The sequence below is a fragment of the Bactrocera tryoni genome, chromosome 1, assembly GCF_016617805.1.
Source record: "Bactrocera tryoni isolate S06 chromosome 1, CSIRO_BtryS06_freeze2, whole genome shotgun sequence".
Classification (NCBI taxonomy): domain Eukaryota; kingdom Metazoa; phylum Arthropoda; class Insecta; order Diptera; family Tephritidae; genus Bactrocera; species Bactrocera tryoni.
Genome location: NC_052499.1, coordinates 64974235 through 64994105, shown reverse-complemented (window position 1 = coordinate 64994105; position 19871 = coordinate 64974235). Strand labels below are relative to the sequence as shown.

Below are 19871 nucleotides of genomic sequence, written 5' to 3'. Positions count from 1 at the left end.
ATCCATGCACACACACTTATGTACATATCTATATAACCAGAAAAGGTAAAAAGGGTAAATATTTAAAATTGAAACTAGCATATTTTCCACTTTTCACCCTAAATCAGATAGAAAGTGTACTAGTTACAGTTCAATTACGGCAAGTTTTTACATTTAAACTTCCTTAAATATGCTTTAAAACTTAAAACCAAAAAGTCACGTTACAACTGCTTTGATTTTCGATGCACCAACGTGTATTCGAATATACATAAGTACATATACTTCTTTATATTTATATATGTATGTATGTATGTATATTCATAAGGGTGACAGTTATTTCACAAATTAAAGCTTGAGTTATTGCACTAAACATATGTATGTAAGTATTCGACGTAAGCAAGCGCTTTATTTTCAATTTAAAACGTGTCGAATCAAGGCATTTCTTGTTCTTTTGTGTTAAATGTTTTATCTCCAAAGCAAATACTAAATCTACAACTTTGATGATTTTATTAATAACAATATTTTTTTATAAGTTATATTATAATGCATTTAGAGACATGAGACAATCGTGACAAGCAGAATACCGGCATAAAGTTGTGTGTCAAATGTACTGATCATATAGTACACCATGGCGTATGAGCAATACAGAATGTAAACAAATCTTTTTGGTATGTATAAATTTTGGGACACAATCTGAAACTTCAGCAGCATTTGCAAAAATAAGAAATAACTTGAAAATAACAGGACACCCTAATGTACATACACACGTCGCACATAACATCATTACCAACAATTGAACACAAATTGGTTGTTTGCGTGTTAAACGCTCGTAATGAGACGATTGAGTTTTAACTTCGACTCCGCCTATTTAAAGTAGGCGTAAATTGAGCACAAGCACTGTTATTAGTCAACTGAAATGAAAGTGTGCGTTTAATTATAACGGCTTTAATATAAGCCGATTTTTTAATTGAAAACGGCAAATTTCAATTAAACTGTTAAGACGACAATGTGATTTAAATTGTAACTGTAAACTGTATTTATTTGCTAATTCACAAATTAGTATTTATTTCAATGCATTTTCACAATTTCAATTACTCCGAAAACCCAAAAACTTTGAGGTTACCCGCTTCACGCCTTCGGTCGTTACCGTCTTTATCATCGCATGCATAAGCGAGTAAATATTGCTTAGGATGCCAAGCTACTGTAAAAGTTGCTGCATCGACCGTGACATCAGCCACTTTCTCGCCAGTCTCCGTATGCGCAATATCGATGAGCAAATCCTCGCTAGCCGATGCCAACAGTTTACCATCGTGACTAAAGGAAATCGTGCGTACCGGCCAATCTAGGCGTGATAGCACGCGCAAACAAGCTAGCTCGTTTGCATCCCATAGTGAGACGAGCGCATCTGCTGAACCGGTAGCGAAATATTTACCTGTCACAAAAAAAAAAGAAATGTATTGCATTTCTAACCTTAGTTTTTTAAATTGAAATATTACCAGTGGGATCAAATTCGATGCAAATACAAGTAGCAGGATGTGCCTTCAGCACGTGCTGCAATTCTAGACTTGGATAGCTTAAGATGTGCACACAACCCATACCGTTTGTCAAGAAAAACAAATCACTTGTATTATTCCATGCAATTTCATTCACCTGCAAGCGCAATGCATTAATTACTAAACAAATCAGAAGTAACAAAGTAATTGTCGCGTCGTACCTCAAAGTTAAACTGTTCCTCAGCGCGTATTTTATTGGTGCGCGTATCAATGAATGTCACCAGGTCTTCTTTATTACCAACTGCTATAGTTTTGCCATCAGGTGACCATGTGATATTTATATTTTCACCTTTTGTATTCGTGACGGTGGAGCATTTGCCAGCGCGTATGTCCCAAATTCGCACAGTCTTATCACCACTAGCCGTGCTGAGCAAGTCTGCATTTGTTGCATGCCAGCAAAGCTGATCCACGGAACCGGTATGACCACGGTAGGTATTCTCTTTACTCTACATAAAAATATTAAATATTATAAATTTATTTCTCATATATACAATATATTCAAGTACACACATACCACACGATCACGTTCAAGCGTATACACGGCCACCGTTTTATCAAAGGAACCAGAAGCCAAACGTCTGCCATCACAACTCCAGCCAACAGAATGTACCTTGATTGATAAAACAAACAATTATGGGAATTAAAATTTTCAAAAATTATAAGTCATATTGAAATTGTTTAGAGATGTTATTATATGCATTACCTTCGATGTGTGCGCCTTTTGCTCTCGAATTTTTCCATGTGTTTTGAAGTATGCTTTCAAATCCTCTAAAGACATATTAGATTGTCCCATTTTTTGCCTATTTGTGTTAGTTTTTTACAAAAAATTCGGATATGGTTAATTATTTCAAAATATTGCTGTTTTTAGTTGTTTCTAAAAAGCCGCAACAGATGTAAACAAAACACCATTTGACAGTATGCTTCTTCTTACTATGACTAGTAAACATTCACAATCATGTGCGAAAATTTAATTCATCAGTCATGATTGTGAAAAAGGGCGTAAGTTTAATTGGGATAATATTGAAATATTATAGAAGAACCTGAGGCACTCGTGATGGGCACCTAATTGCTTGCTTACACGCAGTTCGGTCAATGCGGTTGTTGTAGCGGCAGAATTCTGCCGAGTTGAAAGTCCGTGGCCAGATAAAAAACCGGGACAGTTCCGTGTACGTGAACCCGACTGTCGACTGAGGACTAGAATTTGCATCATTCTAACCATTACAGATAATATCATAATTTATGAATCTGTAGTTATTAATAAATTTATCAAAAACAGTAAGTTTAGCGTGTACATTACAGATTAACAAGATTTTTTTTTTTAATTATTTCTTATGTTTGGATATATGCGGAATATTTTTTATAATCATACTTTTAGTTGTTTTACTTTATTACTGAATTGTGTTTTGCTTTTTATGTGCATTTGTTTTCTGTATAAATCTATTGGCATTTTGTAATATTTTACATATTAAATTTTAAATTCTCACAAAATTTTTTAAACAAATAGTGATAAAAGAATAATAAAAAAATCGCGTAAGTTTTAAATATGACTACAGTAAGAACTAGTTAAAATTAGCTAAATTAAGCGTAAATGTGTACAACTGCTGCATACGTCATATTCTGCATTTGTTTAATATAGTTACATATACATATATGCGTAAAGAGTATATAAATTATATTAAATTACTAAGTTCTCATCCCTTTAGAATACCTTCCCACTGTCTAAATTACGAGTATAACCTTTACTATACATTGCCTTAAATGTAATTTCCCTAAACAAATAGTTCGCATGCATTTTGTAAATTGCCATCGGGGCTACCAATCATTTCTCACGTCTAAAACAAACGTTTTTGCACAATATAAAGCACACAAGCTAGAAAAAATGCAAACGCGAAAAATAGCAACATCTTATCTGTACACTCACGACGTCCATATTTCTTTAAAAGCTTTCCAGACTGCGAAATCGAACCGGCTGTGTTTTGCAGTTCATCACGTGTCGCTTCTACATTTTGCGATGACGCCACCAAGTTTTCCAATGTAATAGCGCTTTTTTGGGTTGTTTCAGACAGGTGTCGTGATATGGCAAGCATTTTCTCTGTTACATTGTTCTCCTGTGATACTAAGCTACCACGATTATGGCGTGAACCCGCACCAGTTGTTCTTTGCCGTAAATCACTTTCACCCGTTATAGCCATTAGCTCCTCTCGATTAGCCTTTTCAATTTCTATGCGTGTCGAAATATTCGCTTTACGAAATGCTTGCAATGTTTTGGAAAACTGATCTCTGTGCGAGTCCACCTCCTTGCACAACTCGGCATCGCCAGTATCTCGCGCCCAGTCATCGAGGTGTTGTATACTTTTACGCAAGGCCGCCAATTTAGCACGGCCAGCTTCATTTAACGCTTCCAATTCGTGAATACTCCCACGATATGTTAATATATCCTTAAAAACATACTTGTTAACAAATTCAATACAAACGTACTTTGACCAATCATACCTGTATTATTGCTTTGACCTGTAGATTGTTATCAATCAAATCTTGTCGTATTGACTGCAATGTATACTTTTGAATATCCATTTCAATTAAACTGTATGTACTTCTTGATTTATTTTACTATCTAAATTGCTATTATTTGACGCAGAAAATAAATAATAAAACGTAAAAACTTTTGCTGCTCTTCTTCTTCTTGCCAATTAGTGTGGCATTCAGAATAGTTACAGTGTTGTGCCACAGCGGGAATTTGTACTGGTCAAAATACTGGTTTTCGTTTTTGATATTTTATTTGATTAACGTAATAAATTATTTTAGCAAGTTTAATAATTAATGTCTTAACGAATTTTAAAATGTACTATATTTGTAAATATATAGTTATTTTCACATTGAAATTTTCTACCTTCGAAGCTACATGCTTATATGTATATAAACTCTAGCATGATTTTAGGGTTATTTGATAACAACAAAATGTCTCATTTCCGTCAAGGCAATTACTATAACGATTTTTCAGATCAGTTTCGACTTAGCATCAGTAGAAATGCAAAGTTTGATCCAAATGCGGTCTATCTTTTCTAATATTGTATATGTGAGTAAACCGTTTATATTATACCAATACATATCAGTGTATGTATGTATATACATAATGATGTATTAAGACATGTTTTGTGTACTAGCATACATAGATAAGAAACATACATACATATGTACATGTACAGCCTTCATAAAAGAAGCAAAAACTAAACTTGCAGAAGGTATAATCAAAACAAAAGTGATTATTCGGCATACCAGAGTTACAAATAAAATATAAATACCAACGCTCATATACACATATACCTTATATATATATATTCTCTCTCATCGCACAAAAAGTTTCTCTTCTGAGTTCTCCACTTATGCTTTAGTTTCCTTTTTACTTATATTCTCTTATTGCAAATCAAACATTTATAACGACTGAACTGAACGCTACACCTGTAAGTAGGCATCCTGTGGAAATATTTGATATTTTTAGTTTATACTTTTTATTAAGTTTTATATACGAAATCAAAAGTAATAGCTTCTATGTATTGGTGAGATCAATGTAAACTTGTATATGCAACGTTAGTATTGTTTACCGTGTTCCGTTTCTTTTTCATGTATCAGAGATAATTTGAACGAAATAATACCAAAGTAGTGTCCAGACATTGGAACGTTCTCATGTCCGGTTATAGGGTTTTGCATGAAAATATTAATGGGAACGTTATGTTCCTAAAATTTGTCCAGTTATTGGAGCTGTCCGATTATGAGGACTGTTCGTACTGGGGAATTTCACTGTATATACATACATATATTTAAAAATGTCTCCGTTTCGTTTCCTTTTGGTTATAAACATCATAGAAAACTTAATATACCCTGTGCAGGGTATAAAAATGAGGTAATTACAATCAGTACACTTTCAATTAATTCTTATCTACTTTGAATTCTAGTAAAACAGCAACAACAGTCAAAGAAATTATAAGTAACATTAACTGCGCCATTCACTTTCTAATCTTCCATCACACCTGCCACTTCTTATTAGGTATCTTATCAAACGTGCACGCTTATCAGCAGCGCTAATATAGCCGTCAGTAACATTGGTAGCACAAACGTTGAGTTAACCACGATACCGCCGGGATTATTGCGAGCGTTCGCATAATTTTTGCAATTCGTATTTGTTTTGTGAGCGCTTAGCTTTTTTCGTCGCCGAATATCGCTGAGCACTGTTTTGCTCTTTATGCTTTCTTGTTAATTCTGTACATGCATGCATCGACCGATTTTCAGCATTCGAATCGGACTCCATCATTTCGTGCATTCACTTCAACGCGTACGGAAGGGTGGTGTTGGCGCACTTGTCAAGTCGAAATTAAACAAGTTTTTGCTGAGCAGCTGTTCGCTTTGACGTTGACGGCACATATCTACATACCCAAAGGGGACATACCTTCACTAGGTATTGAAAATATTTTCTACATTCTTTGCCTATTCTACGTGTGTTTTCACATTTGTTGTTGCATGCATATAAAGTGCAATGCTGTTAAGATACTTTGCAGAAGTGACTAGAAAAGTTTTTATGAATTAAAAGTTGTACGCTTATTTATATGTAAACAATAAAAAAAAAAGTGCAAAAAATAATTGACGTGGCAATGTGCAGTGCAAAGACCAAACAAAGCTGTGTTACAAACAATTTAACAAATGCTAGTAGCACCTTCTCGTTGCGCGAAAGATGTAACAAAACAAAAGAAAATGTTAAGGAAATAGAGCAGCAACGAATATAAGTGCAAAATATTTGTCAGTTTTAATTTTGAAACAACGAAGTTGCAGTGAAAAATCAAAAATGCAAAAACTTTTCTAACCAATTATTTAAAATCACTAGAAATAGGAGTATTTGTAAATAAAGTTGGTCAAAAATGCCTGCTTTATACATATGGTATAAAAGACAAGCAAATAAAGATTTAGATTTAAAAGTGTTGAACATTTAGCATGTCAAAGCTTCAGGAAATCAATTGCGCTTAGATTGCAACGAATTGCCAACTCGCTAACCGCCATTTTTCCGCAGCCAATCGGCTTGACTGCATGGCCCAAAGCAAGAGGTGAATGGCAGTGGCACATTGAAATGGCACTAGTGCACGTACATACGTACATATGTAAACTATTACAAATGTATGTATATGTGGTATGTACGCACAGTTCGCTGACCTTCGCTTTTCAATTAAGAGCGAAAGTTCAAGTCGACAATAAGAAAAAACGTGATTACTTATACAAAAAGATTGCAAAATTAGTTGAAAGCGAAGGAGACATACATACATAAGTGTTTTTACTAGGTCAATAATACTAGAGTGTTGTTTCGTAAGAGTACACCGGTTTTATAAGTGTAATGGCATATTTCTTGCAATAAACAAATTTTTTAATAAACAAAAATGCCCAAAAATTTTGCCGCGTAAGTTAGTTTCAATAATCGTGAATATTTGGTTGCAACCACCAGTTGATCGCATGCACAGTGCAAATCATACACTTTTTTTTGGTTTTACATATTTTGAAAGCTGTTTTTTATTTGTTAGTGACTAATGTAATGCCATTCTTGCAAAAGCGATACTTTTAACTGCTCAAATTACAAGTACGAACATGAATAAAGAATAAAATAAATGTATGGTTTGTATTTTGTTATTGTCTTTTGTGAAACCCAATAATTTCAACACATTTATACCAACTTCAAAAATATAGAAACAATAACGACATTTTTTAGTGGGATCTGTATGAAATTACTGCAATTTTATTACTAAACAGTTTTTTTTCGTTTCTTCGGTAGTTGTTGAACGTGGAGTCTTGATATTCGGAGATTTCTGAATTATTAATTAATTTTTTGGACAAAAATGAAATATTTCGGTGGAGTTGAAGGGTGAGTATAAACGATTTGAAATAAAGTATTTATGTATTTACATATATATTGAGTATTAAGTGGAGTTTTTTCAATGACTGATCAGCAGCCAGCTGTCAGTTAAGTTCTGGTTAATATAACCAAAAACAATATATCGGTAAAGAACCTTTTTTAACGACCCTAAGCCTAGTCAAATTAGACAAAATACAGAAAGGAAGTTATATTATATAAATTTATTACAAATTGAATGCTGGAATATTTCTATTTTACTTATTGGCACGATTAAGACTTTTAGTATGTTATCTTAAACATTTTCACTAATTTTCGGCTCGTGGGAAATGTATGTGATCGTGAAAGGCTATTTTGAACGGATTACATATATGAGATTTCAAATTAAATATAGAAAACCCTACCAAACATAATGATTTTTTTAAATTTAACCTTTTTAATTTTTGTTTCAGAGTGAAGTTACATAAATTTACAAGTTGAAAATTTGTAAATATGTTAAAAACATGATTAAAAACAAGAAAAAACTTTAACTGCGGTTACACTGAAGCTATATTACCCTTCACTAATATTAATTTGAAATTATTGTTCAGAGAGTACACCGTGGCCTTGTAATAAAAATTTTGCAATAGTATAAAAATATACAGGCGATAAGTAAAAAATTTCCCTCAAAACATAATAAAAGTGTAAAAATAATAAAAAAAAAATATTGAATACATGATATACATATGTATGTATGTAAATAGAAGAAATAGTTCACCTACCTAACAGTTTTTCACTCAAAACTCTTTTTGTGCAATTCTCAACGATACCAAACCTTTCCTTTGTATGCATGTGTATGTAAATATTTGCGAATATCGCTTATGATATCATAGCGATCGATTCATATTGTATTTGTCACTCGATTATAATAATTATTTGAGACAATAATTGACAGCAATAACAGCAATTATTGATGTTGGTGTTTTATCGAAACAAGTGGTTCGTATAAAAACAGCCTTCAGTTAACTAGATAACAAAAATGTGTAGGAAATTAATATTATGTGTGTACATATTTATGTACTTATTTCATCAGCTAAATATCGTTATGTGTATAAAATGAAGAACAACGTATCGTTAAAATATTAGAAATTGAGTTTTTTTTTTATCGATTCACTATATAATTTTGCATGTGTATATGTACGGGGTCGGACCATGGAGAGAGGGGTGTCATATGTGTAGGGTTAGCTGGGAATGCAAAGAAGTGGTTAGAGGTGGACCTCTTGATGCTCCTAGGAGCGGGTTCCGCAGCAAGCAGGTGACTGCAGGGATGATTTCTACGAAAACACCACAGAAGAAACTGTTTGGAGAGAAGTTTTTATACTTTTTAAATGGGAACATACGGGTCTCACTGTGCAGATGTTCGATAGGAGACATCAATGGGTATATAATACTATAGTACTACTGTATCTCGCAGCAATGTCAGTTACTATCTCTTATCACTAACTGTACTACAGCTTTGAACCATTGTTGAACTTGTTGTTTATTGCATTTACCTTCTATTGTATATACTAAGTGAATCGTCGCAATCGAAGTATATTATAATAGATTACAACAAAAATGCACTTAAATTATATAGCTGTGAGCTTAAATGGGTTCTGAGTGGGATTTCAATTTAAGGCAAGTGGGCATTTGAACGTTATTGCCACAAAACATAGCTGCATTCTGGCAAATGCGTCATAAAGCTTTTATTTATGCAAAAATAGAAAGTAAAGCGCAATAAAATATGATAAGGAAATAAAAAAATGGCAGGGAAATATCATATATGTGATATAAATTTCATAAAAGGGATTAAGTTTAATACATTGGGTATGTGAGAAAAAACCAGAGAATCGTAAATCAATATGTTAAGGATATGGTCCATTTTATTCATATTCAGCGATAAAGTCACATTATATTTAAGGAAACAGGTTTAGTTAATTTCTTGAAAATAACGGGTGTTTTGCGGTTCCGGCATCGCGGGATGGATTCAATATTCGGACGCCATAATCGCCCAGCAGAGTCCATAATTCGTACCGTTCCCACGACAATCGGATCTAAGTAATCGGAACTGACCCGAATTTAAATCCGGGCAAGGACTGTCAAGTCGGCACCATTCGTCGAAATTACTTCAGGAATGCTTTCTGCCGCTACAACAGCAACAACCCAATTCGTGCAACCACAGATCGGTTTCAAAGCCAATGAAACCATCAAAAGAAAATGAAAAACCAAAAGGTGTGAGACTTATTCTACGTTATCTCCCAGATAGTGTTATTCAACATCGATGCACTAATATTTTTTGTGAGGTATTGATGCAATCGGAGAGAATATTCGGCGCATTATTGCTGAATTTATCCGAGCGGCGGTTTTTTTCATAATCATTTTTGAAACTTGATGGCAAACCCTTATCTTTATAATAAAGATAACTTCTTGGCCATAACATTTAATTATGTTTTACTTCTTCTTGAAAACCACATATCTAAAAAAAACCCTTAACACATATGTATTACTCGACATAAACATTGTAATGTTAGGTGGAAAGGTGGAAAGATGGAAATTCTTATATTAGGTATATTATAGGTAGGGTTGACCCGATTTCAATCAAAACACAAATTTAATGGGGAGTGTTTATTTTCATTCGAAAGAGCATTCTTTGGCGTTTTTTTTTCTGAAGATTATCTCTGTTTGGCCATGGCCACGACTCAGATGGTTCATCCGTTGAGTTCAACTCTCGATAACCGTTCCAGCACTTCGACTGGTAACTAGCGAATGACACGCATGATGTTTTGCTCCAAGGCCTGAATGGAGGCGGAATTGTCCGCATAAACTTTAGACTTTAAGGCAAATCGACTGGCCCAAAACGTGAAATCATCTGCTCACCGAAATTTTATCTCAATAAACCCATTGATTGATGCGATTTGTGGGAAGTGGCGCCGTTTTGTTAAAACCAAATGTCGCCGAAGTCACGAGCTTCAGGTATTAAATAGTCGGTTATCATCGACATCATTTTTGAAGAAATATGGTCCAATGATTCCACCTACCCACAAACCACACCTGACCGTTGATTTTTCTGGATGAAATGACAACTGTTGAATCTCTTCAGGTTGCTCTTTGTCGCAAATACGGCAATTTTGCTTGTTTACATACTCATGTAGAAGCTCAAATCGCTGAACAAAATTTGGCTCGAAAACGTCAGATCTTCTTGGAACATTGGAGCCCATAGAGCGGAGCGTTGTCACTTGAGAAGGTCGAGTGGCTTCAATTCTTACACAAGCTGTATTTTGTATGCCTTTAATTTAATTAAAATGTACCAGGTTGTTCCATACGTCAGCCCGAGTTGCTGCGAACGGCGCAGAGCCGACTCTAACCGGTCTCCGTGTACATTCTCAGCTACGTCTTTTTCACTATTCGGTCTAATATCATACAATAATGATTGCTGCGTCTCGAGATGGGTGATGGTATTGTAAATAATACACTCACTAAGCCGGTTATGTTGGCCATAAGTTAAGCGAAGCGATCGAAACAGATACTTTACAGAACGTGAATTTTCGCAAATAAAGTAGAACGATTTGTAAACGTTGGTCGGATACTGAACAAAAATATCATGACAGCTTAACTCACGCCTAATCCTAAAAAAAAATTGAAAAAGTACCTTGACTTTGATCACCCGTTATAAAGTGAAAACCTTTATATTTGAGAATGGGGGCTAATGGAATTATTGGCCAGATTTTATTCATTTTTGATATAAGGAAATATTATCGGGAAAAGATTATTTCTGTATTTAAACACATATCACAGATTAAACGATATTTTCGGTTAAAAGCCAGCCATAATTTTCGGGAGTATAAATAATATTGGTAATAACACATTTGTGGTGTACTATGTATATGTATATCAAAAAAAATTAAGTTTTCACTTTATTTAATTTTCACTTAATTTCAACGCAATTTTCAAAAATCAAATTTAAATTTATGGTTAAAAAATTAATAAAAATAACAAAGCAACATTATTTAAGTGAGTGAAATTGTACGCGTTAACCTTTTTTGGTTGCTCAATTAAAGCATTTGCCGCGTACGTCACAATTAATGTTGATTGATACGGAATTCTTTCAATTAAAAAATCGACCAATAACTACATATGTTTTAATACATATCTACAGCATTTATGCATGAATGTAAACACTGTTGTACACTTGTACTTTCATTGGAGGACATATTCATCTATAATATTTCATCAATTCAATTAACCGCACGAGTTACACGCTCATTCACAAGCACTCCAGCATCTACATACGCGCATATATAATATGTATGTACATACACACTGAAACACTTATTTAGATTCATTGTTCTTTTTATAGACACTCTCAACGCTAGACACTTACAATAATTGACAATTACAAACATTTGCATAAAAATAAACCTACAAGCAGTTAATAAATATATATAACCATAAATGCACACATTTTAGACTTACATGCGCCCACATACATATATACATATTAATATATGTACATACATGAAAGAAGCCATTAGCTTGACCGGCCTCTTAATTGGCAAAGGCAAAGATTTTACTCGGCAACAACACAGTTCGCCTTTTTTTTATACTCTCGCAACAAAGTTGCTAAGGAGAGTATTATAGTTTTGTTCACATAACGGTTGTTTGTAAGTCCTAAAACTAAAAGAGTCAGATATAGGGTTATATATACCAAAGTGATCAGGGTGACGAGTTGAGTCGAAAACCGGATGTCTGTCTGTCCGTCCGTCCGTCCGTCCGTCCGTCCGTGCAAGCTGTAACTTGAGATATCATGATGAAACTTGGTACACGTATTTCGTGGCTCCATAAGAAGGTTAAGTTCGAAGATGGGCAAAATCGACCCACTGCCACGCCCACAAAATGGCGAAAACCGAAAACCTATAAAGTGTCATAACTAAGCCATAAATAAAGAGATTAAAGTTTGGCACAGAGGATCGCATTAAGGAGGGGCATATTTGGACGCAATTTTTTTGGAAAAGTGGGCGTGGCCCCGCCCCCTACTAAGTTTTTTGTACATATCTCGGAAACTACTATAGCTATGTCAACCAAACTCTATAGAGTCGTTTCCTCCAGGTATTTCCATACACAGCTCAAAAATGGATTCGGATAATAACCACGCCCACCTCCCATACAAACTTTAGGTTGAAAATCACTAAAAGTGCGTTAACCGACTAACAAAAAACGTCAGAAACACTAAATTTTACGAAAGAAATGGCAGAAGGAAGCTGCGCCCAGGCTTTTTTTAAAAATTGAAAATGGGAGTGGCGTCGCCCACTTATGAACCAAAAACCATATCTCAGGAACTACTCAACCGATTTCAATGAAATTTGGTACATAATATTTTCTTAACACCCTGATAACATGTACGAAATATGGGTGAAATCGGTTCACAACCACGCCTTCTTCCAATATAACGCTATTTTGAATTCCATCTGATGCCTTCTCTGTATAATATATACATTAGGAACCAATGATGATAGCGGAATAAAACTTTACACAAATACGGTATTTGAAAAATATGTAAATGACGGATAATGAAATCTCGATTATCACTATATCATGCGAGAGTATAAAATGTTCGGTGACACCCGAACTTAACCCTTCCTTACTTGTTTCAATTAGAGTTCAATTAAAATGTTTGGGCAGGCCCCTCATGTGAATAAGATAATTATCAAAAAGCAACTAGTTACTTACATACATAACAGTAGCTATCGCAATACAGTGCCCATATTGTTGATAGTAGGGTAGAAGGGGAAGCATTCGCCTCTTTTTTTTTGAGGTGCTCTCATAAAAAATCTGTTAATGGTTTTTCAAAACTTTTTTTTGTTTAAGAGCTTATATTTGTTGGCTTTAAATTTTACCCGTTTTATTCTGATTACCTCGCATATTTATACCTATATTACAACAAGTGAGGAAAGACTAAATTCGGGTGTAACCGAACATTTTCTACCCCTGTAACTTGCAAGGATCACAGTCGGCTAAATACATTCTGATGTTGCCAATATTAGAAAATGTAGCGAAAGCGTTCCACTTCATTGTTCGACGAAATCTTGAACATACATAAAATTTTCTCTGTGTTTCTTTAAGGTACCTCACATACGATCACCAATCCATATGGAGTAAAGTCAGCCCGATCTTGATATTAGTTATATGGAGGCGGGGTCATGTTTTCGCCCAATTTTATTCATTTTATTCACAAATATAGACCGTTGTGAATTAAACACGCTTTATTTTTGATCTAAAGCCAACTATAGGTTCACATATTCGGTACCTAGGAGCTTGAACAGTTTCGGTTCGATTTGGAAAAGTTATGGTCATAAGATTTCACACTACGAAGCCATTATTCATTCAAAGATTTATCTCTTTATTTTAATTGGTGCTTTATTTGTATCCGGGAATGTGAAAGAATCAGTTTTACATAGAATTTCATATTGTGTTCTACGGAAAGTAAATGTGTCTGTAATCAGATTACCCCCGTTTTGGCACGGTAACATAAAAATCTCAGAAGAATGTTATGTACCAAATTTGGTCGAAATCGGTCGAGCAGGTCCCGAGATATGTGATTTTACCACAAAGTGATCGGTGCCGCGCCCATTGTCAAATTTTGGTATCGACGCCTATAAAGCCTTCTCGTACCAACTCAAGGTTAAAATTTAATATGTCTGTGTACTTTTTGTTATTTTTAAGAAAGCCGTTATAGAGAGAGTTGTAGTCTGATTGCGCTTTTCATACTGTTGTAAGAAAGGTTGACAAAATTAGTATTGTAAAAATTTGGGTGATATAGCTTTATTGGTTTGGAAGATACGAGTTCATATATGCATTAAAGTTATTGGGGGCGGGGGTCACTTTTTATAAATTTTTCAAACCAAAGGTGCCGCTAGTTAATGGTTTTCGTCGTGCTAAATTTTAATTCTTTATAGTTTAGTTATGGCACTTCGATAAAATAGCGTTTTGTGGGCGTGGCAGTGGTTCGATTACGCCTTACATCTGTCTCGATTAGTTTTATGCGATTCATACAGCCGTTAGGTGAACAAAACTATAATACATTGTAGCAACATGTTGCAAGAGTATAAATATATTCATAAATGGAATGTTTAAGGACACAAATGAATGGAGGGATTTAAGATAACTGCCAGACATGATAAGCTAAGAGGTTATATCTGTCTGTGAAGTGGAATATTTTTACTTTAATTCAGCTTAGCAAACACGTTTTTAGCGAGTAACAAAGCTGGCACTCATGTAAACGTGACGTTACAGACGTGACTACGTGACGAGATAGTGGTCTGGAGTGGTGAATTAGCTGTACACAATACTTAAACCAATAATTCCTCGATACACTTTATCGGACATTCAAAAACTATACCAAAATATAAGAGACTTTACTGAAGGTTGCAAAACTGTTGCGAACAAATGTAAAGATGAGAGTAGGGAAGCAACTGAAGGTTAGGAGAACAAAAAAGTGTAAAGTAGTCCATATCCCTTCTCCGGACTGTAATGAATTCCACTAGTAAAGCAGTAGGACGTCGATGCGGTAAGAGCTAAGCGGTTCGAAGTTGAAGTTGAACTATGGGAACAAAATCATTTCGTCAACTTGGACCCAAATTTGAAAATTATTAGCTCTTGAATTTATTCAGGTTGCTCTTCGTCCCAAATTGAGTCAGAAATGGGCCTCATAGCTAAATAAAATTTGGCTCGAAAACGTCGCATCTTCTAGGAACGTTTTAAAAGCTCATTGCGCGAAGCGATGTCGCATGGGAAGGTCGAGCACAAGCTGTATTTTATCGTTCCATACGTCAGTGCGAGTTGCTGCGAAGGCGCCGAATCGGCTCTCCAATCAAAATCACTTCGCGTTCAAGTAAGGACTAATATTCCCTCACTCTATTGTTCCCTCTCTGAACCACCCCGTGCTTCTGATATAGTTCATCAGTACTTTTATATTTGCAACCTCTGAAACGTCATCCAAAAACTTCCGACCGGCAGTTGCAATTCTTTTTCTGTACAGAAGCCTGCATTCGCATAGAAGATGTTTTACTGTCTCCTCTTCTCCTACGTCTAGACAAGTCCCTCCAATTAGACAGCGATCTATTTACACCTCCGACTGGAATTCTTACACCATCCTTTTTGAATAGTCGATATGTGCGTCCCCTGTTCCATTCATGCCACGTTTGCCTGCTTGCTGCGCAAGTCAGGGCTGGACTTCACCGAGATGCAGCCAAATTTATAATACTTGCATGTTCGTCTATTAAATAGTGACCAGAGGCATGTAAAAACCCTCTTCTTCGAGGTCTAAGTAATTGTAGGTTGATGCGTGCTGAGATTAGTTCATCTGCTTCACAGTTTTTAAAAAATGGTTGAATGGGAGGACGTAAAAGTATACTGGTATTAGAGACCACTTAATAATTTCAATAAAAATAAATTCAGTAAATATCCATTAATAGGTTAATTTTCAAAATTTTATGTTGAGCTTCAGCACATTTCAAGCAATTTATGCTCATTTCATTACAGTGGTGCCACACATTCACGTCTGGTAATCTGCGATGAGAGTGGGAAATCGCTTGCGCTAACCTCCGGTCTCGGCACGAACCATTGGATGGTCGGAATACCGGAAGTAGCGCGCAGAATAGCCGATATGGTGGAGCGCGCCAAAGAAGAAGCTTGTATTGCGCCCGAGGTGCGTCTAACCAGTTTGGGTTTGAGTCTTAGCGGCTGCGAACAGGTGAGCGGCATAAAATACAGTTATGAATAAATTAGCATTTCTGATTTGGCGATCCGCTTAATCTCGTTTGTTTGCATTTAATATCGTGTGATTAGCAAAAAAAGCGAATATATTGAATTCATCGTTTTCAAGGTTATCTCAAGCGTGCGTCATCAGCGTAGTTGCTCATTTGTAATACAGAGTTTATGAATGAAATAATGCTTGACCTTGATCACAGTTAAATTTTTCCTGATAGCCAAAATAATTTGAGCTTTTTTCTTTTGTCCAACAGGAAGCCACAAATGAAGACCTTAAGAAGGAGATGTTCAAAAGTTTCCCTGGTATTGCGGCGAGTTACGTAGTTTGTAGCGACACCATGGGCAGTGTTTTCACCGCCTCACCGATTGGTGGTATGGTCGTGATTAGCGGGACAGGTTCGAATGCTCTGTTACGTAATCCAGATGGCAGCACATATACTTGCGGTGGCTGGGGACATTTTATGGGCGATGAGGGCAGTGGTGAGTACAGAATGTTATTCTCAGTGCCTTAAAACTTTACAACAACATGAACTTTGCCTCATCTTTGTTGTCAAGAAATTTTCATACATTTCTCAATGCTAAGCTGATACCTAGGATAGAAATACTATGATATTTTAGGAAATTGCATAACTGAGGAGTTTGACAAAAAAAGTCGGTTTTGAGAACTTCTTAAGACTTTAATGACTTTATGCCCAGTCTAAGCCTTCGACCAAAACAACAAAGTTCTTATAAAATGTGTCGACAATACGATTTTTAGTTGGATCAAGTTATTCTTATTAAAGAATCCCTACGTTTTGCCGATCTGTAAGTCCGAACACGGGAGTTCTATTTTCTATGACATCACAAAGGACTACGTATAGTCCACGTGCGATCTTTGATCAGCCATCTAACCTAACCTAACCTAACCTAACCGAATCCCTACAAATCTAATTCGCTCAGAAGGGACTGATCCAGTAATTGAAGACAGCGCATGTCTCATGGAACCTGAGCTAAGAGTATAGGGGGCAACTCGTAGGTCAGATTTCTCCTATTCAACAGACGAAATATCTAGTATTAGCATAAAGTAATATTACTTCGACTTTAAAGAAATTCCTGATATTTGAATGCTGTTAGATTTTCATAGACAGTTAAAAGAGAGCAGGTCTGACATACATAATTTTTTCTCATATATCTCCGATCAAAGAAGGTCTTGGACGTCGTTATAAAATCGAAAGAATCTTCAAAAAGCTTGTAAAACCATACAATTATCGAATAACATCCCTTCAAGCTGGCTTTGGTTGATATCGGAAACATGTGGTCCGAATGTAAAGCCTTCTGTCAAAATGTGTGGGGCTCGTTTATAACAATAATGCAGAACATTCAATTATATTATATTAATTTCTTTTTTTAGTCAGACAGCCGTAAGGTTTACCAATAACATTTTCACAGCATATAAATTCGGATCTGTTTCGATTACAAAAATCTAATTTTCTACGGAATGGTTTAACCCTTTTAATCACGGCTATCTCTGTCACATCATTCATTACTTCAAGCCTGCTTTCTCTATTCCATCTTTAAATATTAATTTCCTTCATTTTCCCCCTTTGCTAGCCTTCTACATCGCACATCGAGCCATGAAAATTGTTTTCGACGACATGGACAATCTGAGAAAATCACCTTACCCAATCGAACGCCTCTGGGAAGTTATCAAGCAACACTTCAATGTCGACACACGCTTCGACCTACTGCCACACTGCTATGCCAACTTCGATAAGCCCTTCTTTGCGAGCCTCTGCAAGCAAATCGCACACGCAGCCGATCAAGATGACGAGCTCGCCAAATCCCTATTCAACGATTCCGGCGCATGTGTAGCGCGCAGCATAGCGGCATTGACGCCCAAAGTACAAGATGAGCTAGTCAAAACTGGTGACCTGAGCGTGGTGTGTGTGGGCTCCGTATGGCATAGCTGGCATTTGTTGAAGGACGGTTTCGAGCATGAAATGAGCAAGCATGACGTGCCGTTCAATCTGAAATTGGTCACCATAACGAAGAGTATGGCATATGGCGCCTGCTATCTGGCCGCTGACGCTATCAACTATCGACTGCCGCGCAATTATCTGGACAACTTCGATGTCATGTATCACTACCGCACGAAACAAAAGACAACAAATGGACACAGTAATGGCGGACAGTGTGTTCCATCGACGGAGAGTGTTTCGGTGCATGCTTAGAATCGAGTCAAGAACACAGTACAGTAGTATCAATGCTATAAGTTAAGAATACCGAGTAACTTTGAGTCGCTTCAAATTCCATAGGTTAGTCCGTACACATACATACCATATACACATGCTTGTATAGACAGTTACAAAATTTACTACGTGTAGTTGTAGCCTTAGTTTAATAAATAAACAAATATACAAATCGTTAATCACTTTTTATCAAAATCAATTTGATTCGTGTCAATCAACGTCACTTCGTCAGCTGTTCGGTTTTCCACGCGGCGACGCCACACTTAACACTGAATTTATGAAAGTCAAGGTTAGTGCGTCATGGCTCCGGCTGCTATATTTTTCTGATAAGCAGCACTAAACTCTACAACAACAATGCAATAATATGAGCTCATAAGCAGTCTGATAATGCTTGCTGATTGAGGAAGTGCAGTTGTAGCATTTACAGTATTTATCAGCGATGCACAGTGTGAAATTTATGTTATATTGTGATCGAATTCCTCATACCACTTTTTGACAATTCCATAATACCAAATGTTTTTACGAATTCTGTTGGATTTCGGGTCTTTGTGGTAAGAACTGTCGAGGGAAGTGAAGTGGGAACTGCGCTAATGCGGCGATTAATGTAAATTATTGACCTCACTTGGTAAGTGTTATAAAGTCAACCAAAGGACGGAGAATCTCAGCTGGGAAAATCCATTACAATTTCTCAGCACCTACGGCAGCTCTGAAGAACAATGCGCCTATTGAAGGCCAACCGCCTCAGCCTGCGGTCTAGAGCTCCAGCGCCTTTCTTTTCAACCAGCCATTCCATCATCGTCTACTCGACGCTTCAAAACAGGTCATTCATGAATTCCGACTTCAAATTCCGAACCTCAATCAGAAGTCCGCTAACTGTTAATACAAACCAAAGAAATGTACGACAAATTTTTTACCAATAATCCACTAGATCCTTCGGCGAGTAACACCAAATGCTCTCATCATTCATTCTTTTCTTCAACATAATGATAAATGAGTAATGGACTTTGTAAAAATACATGTTTGTCATATTTTGAGAACCTCGGACCTCTTAATTATAACAGACGTTTTTAAATTCCGAAATGCAATTTTTCTGTACTGTTTTCTTGTGTGCACTTTTACGTAACCTGAGTAATCTGAGCAGCCGGAGGCTGATGTAGAGTTTCAGTAGAAACAGTAAAGTTGAAATGATGTAATCTGTCTTAAAACAAGACCTCTACATCAAAAGTCCACAATTTCTTTAAACTGATCCACTTTTCGTTATATGTACAACTTACTAAAAAAAAATTATGCGTGACTGTCAACTAAGAAGAATGGAGGGTTCGAACGACATTCGGGACTATGTAACCGAACTCATGTAGTAAGGTCTAAAGCCTGTTACAACTATGGTATAAAAGAAAGATTTCATGGAAATATTATCAGACTTCTCACGCTGGCGATAGA

General features: G+C 35.9%; 3 protein-coding genes across 4 annotated transcripts; 1 reads left to right on the top strand and 2 right to left on the bottom strand.

Moving 5' to 3' along the window:
* Window positions 1–991: 991 nt before the first annotated feature.
* Window positions 992–2430, bottom strand: LOC120782398 (THO complex subunit 3). Its single transcript, XM_040114643.1, has 5 exons — window positions 2236–2430; window positions 2047–2142; window positions 1694–1978; window positions 1476–1629; window positions 992–1411 (listed from the first exon to the last, which is right to left on the bottom strand). The coding sequence occupies exons 1-5, from the start codon at window positions 2323–2325 to the stop codon at window positions 1071–1073; spliced, it is 966 nt and encodes a 321-aa protein (XP_039970577.1). The 5' UTR covers window positions 2326–2430; the 3' UTR covers window positions 992–1070.
* Window positions 2431–2885: 455 nt separating this feature from the next.
* LOC120782399 (vesicle transport protein SEC20) lies at window positions 2886–4231 on the bottom strand. The gene is made up of 2 exons (XM_040114644.1): window positions 4026–4231; window positions 2886–3970 (listed from the first exon to the last, which is right to left on the bottom strand). Exons 1-2 carry the CDS (start codon window positions 4104–4106, stop codon window positions 3365–3367), a joined length of 687 nt encoding a protein of 228 aa, XP_039970578.1. The 5' UTR covers window positions 4107–4231; the 3' UTR covers window positions 2886–3364.
* Window positions 4232–5823: 1592 nt separating this feature from the next.
* On the top strand, window positions 5824–18610 carry LOC120782354 (N-acetyl-D-glucosamine kinase). Of its 2 annotated transcripts, none has more exons than XM_040114589.1 (5): window positions 5824–5985; window positions 7342–7431; window positions 15976–16186; window positions 16458–16683; window positions 17794–18610. In XM_040114589.1, exons 2-5 carry the CDS (start codon window positions 7406–7408, stop codon window positions 18411–18413), a joined length of 1083 nt encoding a protein of 360 aa, XP_039970523.1. In that variant the 5' UTR covers window positions 5824–5985; window positions 7342–7405; the 3' UTR covers window positions 18414–18610. The 2 variants fall into 2 exon arrangements, with proteins under 2 accessions (XP_039970523.1, XP_039970524.1); XM_040114590.1 differs by lacking the exon at window positions 5824–5985 and adding an exon at window positions 6722–6972.
* Window positions 18611–19871: the final 1261 nt, after the last annotated feature.